Genomic DNA, 13,045 nt, shown 5'->3' on the forward strand with positions numbered 1-13,045 from the left:
GAGCGAGAGAGAGAGAGAGAGCGAGAGAGAGAGCGAGAGAGGTCATTTTTTGATCTATGAGAGGGCTTGGATAAAACGAAAAGCACAAATCAACAAAAGCAAGAATTAGACAGTAATTGAACACATACGATCAAAAATAGTATCACTGAAACCTTTGTTTTGAAATATGCACTCGATTCCTCAGGCACTGTAGTACACTCTGTAGTACAGAGTCTTATTCCGCCACAGCGAGTACGAGTTGTCGAACTTCAGCTGGTATGTACCTTCTCCTGGAAACTCGTGGCTCCCGCTCTGAACCGCCAGATGACTGTCCTGACGGTACACAGGCAGGATTTCTCCCAAGTTCGAGTTGGCAACTGATTTAGAGCCCTTCTCAACATCTCCAGGAACCCCAGGGACTGTTAGACAAAGCAATTGTCCAAACATCACTGAAAGTATTCCTTATATGCATCTACTTATTTTAAGCTTTGTATAAAAACTAAAAAGTTTCACAACATTTAATATGACATTGAACCAGTAATATATATATATATATACATACACACCATTTTTTTATGTCGTGACATTATTTCCATTAAAAATTAGCACATTTCCCCACACCTCCCAAATTCTCATTGCCTGGAAATTCAGTTTTTATTTTTTTATCATCTTTATTTTTATTATTATTTTTTGTATTTATCTTAATAGTGCTTCACATTAAAGTGATATGATGAATCCATCTATCTATCTATCCATCCATCCATCCATCGCACTTATTTATAACATTTTCTGTAACAATGTAAAATTCTTTACTGTGACTTTTGATCACTGCATCCTTGTTTTTTTTTAAATAAATTTTAAATTTCTTGAAACTCTAAACTTTTGAAAAATAGTGTATATAATTTATAAATATATACATTTGTCTCATATAATAATAATAATAATATCAAATAATGAGTCTTTTTATTTACGGTAATGAAAATTGGGGAGAGGATGCTGATGTGGCATTATAATTGTCACACTATAAAAAAACATCCTAAAAGATCTTAAAATAGGCTTTTTCTTCATTGAAAATGTAACATTTTAATTTCATTATTTGGATTTGAGGTAAAATATGACCTGGACAAAATCTTGACTGGTTTCTTGAGAGTCCCCCAGTTTACTAACTTGTTAATTACAATTCACAGGCCAACTGTGTGGAACTCCAACCAGATCGTCTGAACAAAAGCAGGGAACAGGACAGGAAGTACTCCCTCACCTTCCAGGTCATCTTCTTCATCCTCATCGTCGCTGGATTCACTAATGTGGACAGTAATGGCTCGGCTAGTGACTGGTGACCAGTCGAAGTAAACCCCAAAACCAATGTCATAGCCATCTGTGGCAAACTCCCAGCACACGTGCTTGGCCTCAGGAACAGTGGGCACGTGGACAGTCATTATGTCTCCACGATATACCGTCACCACGCTGTCCTTCTCTTGACACAGCTTCGTCTTCAGCTCCTTCAGAGCCACGGAGGTCCAAGTGGATGCTGGTTTCATCGGAGGAAGAGCTGCAAAGAGATAAGTGACTGCTAGATTGATATTCGTTTAGTTTTCTCTAAAGTTTTTCATGCCTGTAACTATACAGATATCTTAATGACCTTTTAGATGTTGGATCTTAGCGAACTTTCCTTTGTCATTTGTACCCCTCTCTACAAAATAGTGGATTACTCCGTAAATATACATTGATGACATTTAATATTTTGGCTTTGTTCTTTATTTAAGCATTTCTTTCACCAGACTTTTTTATTTGAACAAAATCAAAAATTTGAGCTGGGGGGCTCTGGTTAAGCTGACCCAGAATGACCCAATAGTAATGCAATGTAAGTCACTTTAGATTACGCGTCTTCTGCCAAATGTATAATAATAATAATACTAATTATTATTGCACTTGGCAGACTTTTTTATCCAAAGCCGCATACATTGCATTCAAGGTATACATTTTATTGGTTCATGCATTCCCTGGGAATCGACCCTATGACCTTGGTGTCGCTATTATTATTATTAATAATAATAATAAATACATACTCTTTCACACAAAAAAAATAAGTTAATTAGCATAACTGTAGCTTATTGGTGATATGCGAACCTGGCACACTAATAATGAAATAAACTGATAAGCAGTCATGAGTTTGTATTGTATACCAATAACGTCTACGGCACCTTTCATAATGCTTTATGCAACCAGAGCCTAAATATCTGCTATATTAAACAACTTTTGAACGGCATACTACAGAACTTGGCCTATATAATGTACACCGCATGCTATTTTTGAAAGTCACGTGACCTGCCCTATAGTGACTCGAACTCGTGAAAAGAAAACGTTTTAGCAGAATAAGCTTCTGTACGTTATATATAGAAAGATTCCCATATTTTAAAGCACAAACATGCTTCTCTTGTTCTGACAGCTCTGTTCTCGAGGGGCACTGATGAAAGATGATGAGAAGGTTTCCTGAGCTTAGCTTCACCTCTCTAATAGGGGGGTTTGCTAACCTTTTTTCTCCCCGGGGGGTGAAGTACTGCTCTCCTGTGAGTCACCCGCCTCTGCCTTCCCCAGAGATGCGCTGGGCTCCTATTGACAACATCACAAAATACATACACAGAAGCACAGCACACTTATTCACACGTATCTGACAGGCTTGGATTCACTGTACCTCAGCAGATGGAGCAGATTCGCTGTTATCGTCCATTTTAGTTTGGGTGTCCGGTTGGATTACTGTCCGGGAAAGGTCTGTGCTTTGAAGTCTTCAAAATGAAAATGGGAAGGATGAGCTTTCCATACCTTTGACATCTAAAATAACCATTGGTGAGCTCCGACAAACCTGCACAAACCTGTTTGAAGGGTTTGCTTCACAGTTTTTCGACGTTATACCAGGGAAAGAAGAAACAGACAGGGATGACAGTCTGGACTGGAGCTCTGTTGTCTCTAGTTTCTCCATCTCTAGAGCAGCAAACACATGCAGTATAGAAACCATCATCACATTCATCACCATCTAATCAGAGATGCAGTAAAGATGGAAAGCTCTTACCTGAATCAGGTGTCTTTCAATGAACCTCATTTAAACCTGAAACACAAATTCTGCAAGAAGACATGAAACAATGCATACTGTCGTCTAATATTAAATATAAATAAGGCTGTTGGACTACATTTTGTGCGCAGCCGTCAACAACTGACTCATGAAGCTCATACGAATCAGTTTGGGCACGTCGAGTAACTAAAGTGAAATTCACCATCAACCCATCAATCTCAGCAGAGCACAAAACACATCTGCACTCAAACCAAACCCGCCGTATGTATTAAACCCACACGTACTGTATCATTTGATCATTGAATGTACACATACACGTACCTGCTGCGGGCGTGTGATGCTGTAGAAGCAACAGTGCTGCCTGACAAACAACGCTCGACGCCCAGGAAGTCCGCTAATTTGTAAATACGTGTTCTGATTCTGGAGAGTAAAGTCTCTTCTGAATGGCTGCCAGACACATACGACTACATAATAAAAGTCCCGAGACATAAGACCACTCAAAAGCAGTTTGGGAAGAAGCTATTTCTGTTTTAAGAAAGGTATTCAATCTCGCAAACCTTTATCTCCTGACACCAAATCAGTCAGTGGAGTGTCTTTAGTTTGTGCATCAACCAAACTGATCCACGGAAAAAGGCTATAAAACAACAGAGAGAAGCTATTATAAATGATCATAAAACAAGGTTGAATAATAGTCATAATTCATTCTGAACAATTATGATCAGATGTGTTAGACTCACTCGTCAGGGTGAGGGTGAACTTACAAAACTGTGATAGATAAAAGTCTTAGTCTCAAACAGCCTGTTTAGCAGCTGAAGAGTCTTTCCAGAGCCCAGCTTCTCTGTCGTGCACATGTTGAGGAGACTGTAGAGCTCAGCAGAGGCCACCTTCAGCAAACAGTGCTTATAGCTCACCGTACGAAAACCATATTGACTTCACGTGACAGATGGATATAGACATATTTGGAAGGGAAATAAAACGCTTATTGTATGTTTAAGCAGCTAGTTATAAAGTTGCAAAAATAATTCCTACAAAAGATATTCGTAAAACTAAGATTAATCAGTGAACTTTTTAAATAATTTGTCTTGGAAACAAAACATATGGCCTAGATGCAATTGTACAGTTTAAAAAAAATTTAATAAATGCTTCTTAGTGCATTTACTACGGTGGCAGAGAAGTGCAAAGCAGATCACAATTCTCTAATTCATTCTGAACAATTATGATCAGATGTGTTAGACTCACTCGTCAGGGTGAGGGTAAACTTACAAAACTGTGATAGATAAAAGTCTTAGTCTCAAACAGCCTGTTTAGCAGCTGAAGAGTCTTTCCAGAGCCCAGCTTCTCTGTCGTGCACATGTTGAGGAGACTGTAGAGCTCAGCAGAGGCCACCTTCAGCAAACAGTGGAGTCTTATAGCTCACCGTACGAAAACCATATTGACTTCACGTGACAGATGGATATAGACATATTTGGAAGGGAAATAAAACGCTTATTGTATGTTTAAGCAGCTAGTTATAAAGTTGCAAAAATAATTCCTACAAAAGATATTCGTAAAACTAAGATTAATCAGTGAACTTTTTAAATAATTTGTCTTGGAAACAAAACATATGGCCTAGATGCAATTGTACAGTTTAAAAAAAATTTAATAAATGCTTCTTAGTGCATTTACTACGGTGGCAGAGAAGTGCAAAGCAGATCACAATTCTGAAAACAAAATAATAAATTACAAACGCAAATGCAAGTCTAAAAAACAAAATAACAATTCAGAAAGCACAACAACAAATCAGAAAACATTATAACAAGTCAGAAAACACAATGACAAATTCGAAAACAAAATAACAATTCAGAAAGCGCAACAACAATTCAGAAAACAAATTTACAAGTCAGAAAACACAACGACAAATCAGACAAACCGGAAGAGGTAGGTATAGTTTGAGACAGCGCCATTGGTTGGTATTACTCACCGCTGACTGGACATCTGTCAATCAACGTATACAGAGAAGAACCAGCCGAAGAACAGCAGAGTCGTGGTAGAAAGTTCGGAGATGGTATTAAAGTAGCTCAGTTTAAATGTATTGTATGAATTGCCCTTACTATGGAATAAAATATACGGAGTGTATATTTACATTTAGTTAAACGTGGTTGTAAAATATCAGCTCCAGTGGAGCAGATGGATAAGCGCGTGTCTTTGGCTTTTTGACGCGATCGACCCGGGTTCGATCCCGCCTTTTGCAGAACTTTTTTTTTCTCCCTTTTCAAATCTCGTATCACATCGTAAAGGCATTTCTTTTCAATAAAAATTAAGTACACTCAATACGTTATTATTGCATACTGTTTTATAATGTACTACAATACTGAAGTGCAGATAATTGCCACTATTTGCAACAAGTAGTATACTTGATAGTAGAAATCCTGATATTTTAACATAGTGTAAATAGGTATTTGCACTTAGTGTAAATAGCATATTGCTAAAAATACTGCTATTTGCACTTAGTGTAAATAGAATCCATTGCTAATACGAGATTTGAAAAGGGAGAAAAAAAAAGTTCGTCAAAAGACAGGATCGAACCCGGAATTGTTGTTGTGCTTTCTGAATTGTTATTTTGTTTTTTAGACTTGCATTTGCGTTTGTAATTTGTTATTTTGTTTTCAGAATTGTGATCTGCTTTGCACTTCTCGGCCACCGTAATTTAAACTGCTGTTCAGAAGTTTGGGGTTGATAAGATTTTTAAATTTGGTCTCTATTTAATAAAAATACAATAAAAACAGTAATATTGTGAAAGATTATTACAATTTAAAATAACTGTTTTCTATTTGAATATACTTTAAAATGTAATTTCTTCCCGAGATGCAAAGCATTTTCATTACTCTGGTCTTCAGTGTCACATGATCCTTCTAATATGCTGATTTGCTGCTCAAGAAACATTTCTTATTATCATCAATGTTGAAAACAGACTAACTAAAGTTGAAAAAGTGAAAAAGCATAATAGGACCCCTTTAAAAAATATTACTGACCCCAAATTTTTTTAATGGTAGTTAATAATAATAATAATTATGTTTATGTATAATAATGCCAGATAGATATAGACATATTTTGAGGGGAAATAAAAATGCATGGTCAAGGTTACATCTGCAATTTTCACACACCATTCACTGATAGAGGAACTGAGGCTGAAATCACTTCTTTATCCTTTAAAGCTGCGGTCACTCGATTGTGAAGAAGCCAAATTGTATTGACATCATCACAAGCCACAAACTCAAACTGGGGTTTGATAATAAAACTGTTGTCAAGGAGCACAGCAAGCCTGAAATGGACAAATTAAAGCTTTGAGAAGATGACAAGCTGACACTTAATGATAGTATGACATATTGTGGCTATATATGAAGTTCAATAAATCACTATTTATTTATGTCTTATTGCAACTACTCCCTCAAAATCTAAAATTTGGAAGTATAATCAATATTTGAGACATTCAATCAACAAACAGATCACAAAGCACAGGCCATTTTCCTAATTCCACGATAAATAAAAGTGGGAATGCAAAACTAAGGCTAATAATCTTAAGTATGTTCATCTTGAGTGGCACTGCCGAGGTGAAGCTGAACACCAGACAGCCTGAAGGCAGATAGCAGCCAATGTCTGCGCAGACTTGAGGTAGATGAGAGGGCAAGACACATAGGAAGAGCATGTCTGCCCATTTAGCCAGTCTAATGTTCTGGAAGTAACACTCAACCCCCATATTTGAATATTTCCCTATGGGCCAATGAAAGAAAAGAGATTAGGCCTTATGAAAATCCCGATTTATCTGTTATGGCATATGAGTTGTGCAATGTAAAATGTAAAACAGTCTGGTTTTAATCTTAATGACACTAGACTCAGGAGGATTTTTATTGATATGTGAAGCATCAGAGTGGAAACTGCTCTTGACTGCATAATTACCATGACAAGAGGGCACCAGTGGTCACATGCACGTGGACCTTCACACACGTTTCTATAGTAACGGGCCTCCCTCCAAGGATCCACATGCTCACAAATATGTCCAGCCTGACACAGGGATTTGAGGACCATCCCAACCGATTGCTGTGATATTACTGTTTTTACTGTATGTATGATCAAATAAATGTAGCCTTAGCAAGCATAAGAGACTTTTGAACGGCGATGTAAATGCACTCAGAAGCAATTGTTTTAAAAACTAAAACTGAATCTGGTTGCATCTAGCCCATATATTTTGTTACCCAAAGTGTCAAATGAAACATGATTAATCTTAGCTGCCCACAAATCTTTTTTAGGAATTCTTTATGTTTTATTATTTTCGCCACTTATTAACTAGCTGCTTAAACTAGTTATAAAACAGCTAGTTATAAATAAATAAATATTTTAAACTGTCATTTATTCTTGTGATGCAATGCTGAATTTTCTGCATTATTACTCCAGTCTTCAGTGTCACATGATCTTTAGAAATCATTCTAATATGCTGATTTGCTGCTATTATGATTGGTAATAGCTGACAGGTGATTTTCTTAGATAAATAGAAATTTTTTTTTTATAGATTTTTGTGGAAAAGTGTAATTGTCTTTACTGTCACTTTTGATCCATTTAATTCATCCTTGATGAATAAAAGTATTATTAATAATACATTATTATTATTTATGATACATATCATAATTATTTATATAGCCTTTACATACAATTTTATTTACTAATATTTTTATTTACCAATATTTTAATGAATATAATAGTGTGTAATTAATCTAATATTTGATTTCCATTTTAATTCATTTTTAAAAAAATATTTAATTTCAATTTATTTACTCACTAACCTGACGTCTCCCCCCAATTCTAAAGCGCAAGGACCCCATTTGCGCTTTAGAATTCAGAATTTAATGTTCGGGGACCTCTGTTGGCATGCTGAATGAAAATTTTATTCATAGCAAGTTTATAAAAATAAAATACAAAATAATTCCAACTGAAAAAAAAAAACAACGAAAAAAAATAAATAAAATAAAACACTGTACAAGGCATTTATGATACAAATAAAAATTAACACAAATAATTACAATAATGTACAATGTCCCACCCCATAACATTCTTTTGTACACTGTACATTTAACTTCATAAATTGTGAACAACAATATGCAGTAAGAAAAAAATAAATAAAAATTATACAGATGTAAAAATGGATTTTCTTTTCTCATACGGTCACATCATTGCTTGTCATTTTGTGACAATTAATAATATAGCAGTAATAGAGAAATTCAGCCTTTGCATTGTTAGAGATGAAATGCAGAGAAATCGTACTACACAGATTAACTTTCAGTCCATTGTCAAAATAATACTGTGCAGTTTAAGTGTTCAATATGGAGACAAAATGCATGGAGAAAATAGGTTGAGATCCATCAAGCAATGAAACGGTCTGCTTTGGATGGGATAAAACCAGTGTACTAAATTGCATTTCACTAATCACTAAATACATTGATTTTATTTTAAACAAGGCAAAGGGGTTTGTCAACGAAATTGAAATGAAACAGCATTTCAGGGTGTCCTGGAAAATTCTGTCCTGTTTTCTTTGTTATTTAACATTGACCTGACGAACATAAAAAGTTTGCTATGGTGAAATATGCCTGTAATCTCCTTCGCCAAAGGATTTATTGCAGTGATGGTTTTAAGGTGATTGAGCAGAAAGTGTCTTAAATCTGACCCATTAATAACGATTACTGACTATATAATACAAGGCTGTGATTGCAACTGTAAATTGTCTGACTAAAGCGATGCTATTATAATGATAATAATTGGGAAAAAAAATCTTGGTACTAATGCCTTTTTTTCCTCTAATGCTTATATCGGTTTTTTTTATTGAGAAAAAAATTCATATTTGTATGATGCCATATGCTGATATCCCAAATCACCTACCAGATTACACCCTCATACTCATAAATGCATATTAACCAGCTGAGGATTGAGTAAGTACACTCTGCAAATGTTCTCTCTGCAAGTGCTGATATAAAGTTAAACCATGGGTAGTGAGTTTAAGAGAATATATTTAAGACACAAACCAGAGGACAGACAGGAAATGATAAACATGAAGTCCTTCTTTACAAGATGACAGAACTTATCAGGCCACAAACTCCAGGTATATGAAAACTTGTATGCTGGGTTTATTGTACATGGCAGCGTTTTGTTATTTTTCTGTAGCTCATGCAACGAGTTGGCCTTCTATGTGAAGTGGAAGCTATATTACAGCATTTTACAGGCGGAGAGGGAAGACGGCTGTGCAACTTATTGTTCCAGCCTTTGAAGGGAATTAGATGCATGCTTTTCAAAAATATGTATAGTTATTTTTTTAATGAACTCTGAAACATGTAAAACTTTGATATGAGTGACAAATGGCAAATAGCAGCCCAAAAACGTTGAAGTTTTAGTTTGTAAAACTAACATTTGTTCAATTGGATATCATGTGGCACATATAATAAAACTATACGTTTAATCCGTGAATATTGGCCACTGTATCAGTATCAGAACTCTTCCCATAAAATAAGAAATAGTAAAATTATCGCAACTTTAAAACCTTCCGTTTTAACATTAAGTTGACAGATTGTATGCAAGGTGAGTAGTGATTTTTGATATGCAAAGTCAAGACACCCAGAGAGAATCTGTAAAACGGGTTAAAAATGGTAAATGTTTAATGGAGCTGAGAGCATGTCATTCTTATTGGTAGCTGAAAGCACAAATCACATCAACTAAAATATTTTATATTCAAAAATGCAATCTACTATATAGAACTTGAAGGATGGTTCAGTTTTAAGTCGAGTTTTCTGCTAAGTATAACAGGCATAGATTATATAAGGGCCTGCAAATAACCAGTAAAAAATAAGTGTGACTTATATGACACTTTGTTCTGCTGGAAACGGTACATTGCTGTGGGATACCAGAGGCTCTACAGAAAAACAAAGTTAACAAACAGTTAGTAACTCCAGATTCTGTAAGCTTGAGCCTGCCCTATATACTGTACAGTGGTGTGAAAAAGTGTTGGCCCCCTTCCTGATTTCTTATTTTTTTGCACATTTGTCACACTTTAATGTTTCAGATCATCAAACAAATTTAAATATTAATCAAAGATAACACAAGTAAACACAACATGCAGTTTTTAAATGAAGGTTTTTATTATTAAGGGAAAACAAAATCCAAAACTACATGGCCCTGTGTGAAGAAGTGTTTGCCCCCCTGTTAAAACTGTGGTTTATCACACCTGAGTTCAATTTCTCTAGCCACACCCAGGCCTGATTACTGCCACACCTGTTCGCAATCAAGAAATCTCTTAAATAGGACCTGCCTGACAAAGTGAAGTAGACCAAAAGATCCTCAAAAGCTAGACATCATGCCGAGATCCAAAGAAATTCAGAAACAAATGAGAAAAAGTAATTGAGATCTATCAGTCTGGAAAAGGTTATAAAGCCATTTCTAAAGCTTTGGCACTCCAGCGAACCACAGTGAGAGCCATTATTCACAAATGGCAAAAACATGGAATTTAATAACAAACATGCAAAAAAATAAGAAATCAGTACATATACAGTTTTTCACACCACTGTATATTCCAAAGCAAAACTTCTTTAGGCACATCAAAGTGCAAAAACACTTTTTTTTTTGATCGTTTCAGTGGTCACCAATTCTTGAAAAAGGAAGAACTCTTCCTCTTGCAAACTCAGTGATGTTAGAAACAGTCTACGCTAGTACAAGCGCATGGTCCCATTGAACATAGCATAGTTCACCCAAGAATTATTAAGACAATTCTGTCATCATTTACTCACCTTTACGTAGTTTCAAAACTGTATTAATGTTTAGTTTTTTTCCCGTGGAACACAAAAGAACATTTGAGAAAGATCTTTTGAAGAATGTTGGTAACCAACCCGTTTTGGTTACCGCTGATTTCCAAAATGTCCATTTTCTGACATTTTCTTGTATGTTCCACAGAAAGTTTTGGAACAACATGAGGGTGGGTAAATGAGGAAAGAATTTTCATTTTGTGGTGAACTATCCCGTTACGTTTTAAGAACGCTAACTCAGCAATGTTCTCTTCTAACTGTTGCTCCGCTCATGATATTAGTTGACCTAAAAATAAACCTTTCCCATGTAAGAACACTAATGACTGAGTTTTTGTTTTCGGCACAGATTTCAAATGCAACAACATGCAACCACAGCATGTCAGTTCACATACTTGCGTACAGTGTTTCAGGCCATGTCTTAGTGCTGACAGTAGCCAAAGCACAAGCACAGAAAGGGTTAATGATGGCATGATCTATCAGTGTACCTGCCACTGCTCAGAGAGGGCTGCAATGCATCAAAGCCCAAATAAATAACATAATAAATACTGTAGTACAGCCAATCTTGATGCAAACCTCATGTAGTTCATGATACAGTAATCTTCATAAAAGCTCTGGAATGTTTGAAAGAAAACAAACTATAAACTACTAAAGATCCAGCCAATCACCATCACGTATAACCTCCCATGTTCTGAAAGTGACTTTGGTGTTCCTAAAAGCCAGCATCTAAAAATTGAGGCTATTAATGGAGAGGACACAAAGGAGTTGCAAAAACTGCAGATGTGCGAGGGAATGAGAATCAACTATTTTTTTTAGCTATTGTAGAAATTGGGATCTTTGAAACCCAAAGGTCCCACTTTCACTCATTCACTTCTTCTGCCAGTGTCTGAAACCTGTGGTTGACTATCTGCCCAGCTTGCTCGAGCATCTGACCTCACGGATGCCAGCTTTGCCCCGTTGGGTGTGTACAGTGGCGGAGCGGGCCTGTCTCCCACAGCATCCTTCCTGTGTGTGAGGATGAAAGCGGCGCAGAGGAGGTGAGCCCGAGAAACTGGGAGGAGAATGGCTGCGGCCCAGACAGTCACCACGGTGCTCGTGGCAGTACGGGATAGAGCTGATGGAGCGCTGTATTGAGGAAGAGCTGCGGGGCGAGGCACTAGAGCTGCGCTGGTGGAGGTGCTGAGCAGCGGTGGGACCGACGAACACATGCCTCGTGCCCATGTGCTGGGGGGATGAGCAGCTGGGGTGCGGAGAGCCACGGGGCGAGCTGCCGTGCATTAGCTGGGCCAGACATGTCAGCAGATCTGAGTTACTGTTGCTGCCGGCACAAATCCTGTACCGCCGTAGCCTGGAGGAGAAGTCAAATGAAGTCAAACTACACTATAGCATGCAATTGATAAAGAAATAACAGATTGCCTGATAAACGTCTACAATTATCAAAAATACTGTAGCGACCACTCAAAAGGCTTTAGCTACTGCCTAGTAACCATCGAGAGCACTATAGCAACCACTAAGCAATTCAATACCAACCGCTCAGAACATCTTAGCACCCATCATTTTATTAAATGTCTAGAAACTTTCCAGGTGATCTGGTTGGGTGACAGGTGGTTGCTAGGAAGTTGCTAGGGCAATCTGTTATGACATTGCTAGGTAACGGCAACTATTTTTTTAAGGTTGATTGGTGCATTGCTAAGTGATTGCTAAAATATTCTGGGTGATTGCTAGGCATTACCAAGGCATTCTGTGGTTGCTAGGGTGTTCTGGATGGTTGCTAGGCAGTAGACAGGGCATTGCTGGCCCAAAGTTCTTGGAGGTAAGTAAGAATTTGGTTCCCAATCCTGGTCCTGAAGAACCCCAAAACTGCATGTTAGTTGTCTCCCTAATCAAACACACCTGATTCAACTCATCAGCTCATTAGTAAAGACTCCAAGACCTCAAATGTGTGTGTCAGATAAGAGAGACATCAAAAACGTGCAGTGTTGGGGGTTCTCCAGGACCAGGATTGGGAACCAATGGTCTAGAACAGCGGTGGCGAACTCCGGTCCTGGAGAGCCGCAGCCCTGCAGAGTTCAGCTCTAACCCTAATTAAAACTCACCTGCCTGTAGCTTCCTAATAACCATTCAGACCTTGATTAGCTTGTTCAGGTGTGTTTGATTAGGGTTGAAGCAAAACTCTGCAGGGCTG

At 37.2% G+C, this 13,045-nt stretch overlaps 3 protein-coding genes across 5 annotated transcripts in view; all 3 read right to left on the minus strand.

Moving 5' to 3' along the window:
* Positions 1-6: 6 nt before the first annotated feature.
* LOC107559896 (protein TMED8) lies at positions 7-3,674 on the minus strand. 2 transcript variants are annotated; one of them, XM_016243915.1, is made up of 7 exons: positions 3,368-3,504; positions 3,047-3,096; positions 2,850-2,958; positions 2,672-2,762; positions 2,511-2,589; positions 1,238-1,528; positions 7-398 (listed from the first exon to the last, which is right to left on the minus strand). In XM_016243915.1, the coding sequence occupies exons 3-7, from the start codon at positions 2,954-2,956 to the stop codon at positions 181-183; spliced, it is 786 nt and encodes a 261-aa protein (XP_016099401.1). In that variant the 5' UTR covers positions 2,957-2,958; positions 3,047-3,096; positions 3,368-3,504; the 3' UTR covers positions 7-180. The 2 variants fall into 2 exon arrangements, with proteins under 2 accessions (XP_016099401.1, XP_016099402.1); XM_016243916.1 differs by lacking the exons at positions 3,047-3,096; positions 3,368-3,504 and adding an exon at positions 3,604-3,674.
* On the minus strand, positions 3,590-7,111 carry LOC107559874 (NADP-dependent oxidoreductase domain-containing protein 1). The gene is given in 6 exon segments (XM_016243892.1): positions 3,590-3,680; positions 3,784-3,802; positions 4,282-4,451; positions 6,186-6,350; positions 6,619-6,796; positions 7,075-7,111. Coding segments are annotated over 6 exon segments (660 nt in total).
* A 3,926-nt stretch (positions 7,112-11,037) lies between these two features.
* Positions 11,038-13,045, minus strand: part of ttbk2a (tau tubulin kinase 2a) — a 26,311-nt gene continuing 24,303 nt past the window's right edge. For both annotated transcript variants that reach the window (XM_016243919.1, XM_016243918.1), the window contains one exon: positions 11,038-12,208. In XM_016243919.1, the coding sequence (XP_016099405.1) occupies positions 11,764-12,208 (445 nt within the window). In that variant the 3' untranslated portion in view covers positions 11,038-11,763. The remainder of the gene's footprint in view (positions 12,209-13,045) is intronic.

Source organism: Sinocyclocheilus grahami, unplaced genomic scaffold, assembly GCF_001515645.1.
Source record: "Sinocyclocheilus grahami isolate Dianchi unplaced genomic scaffold, SAMN03320097.WGS_v1.1 scaffold704.1, whole genome shotgun sequence".
Classification (NCBI taxonomy): Eukaryota; Metazoa; Chordata; class Actinopteri; order Cypriniformes; family Cyprinidae; genus Sinocyclocheilus; species Sinocyclocheilus grahami.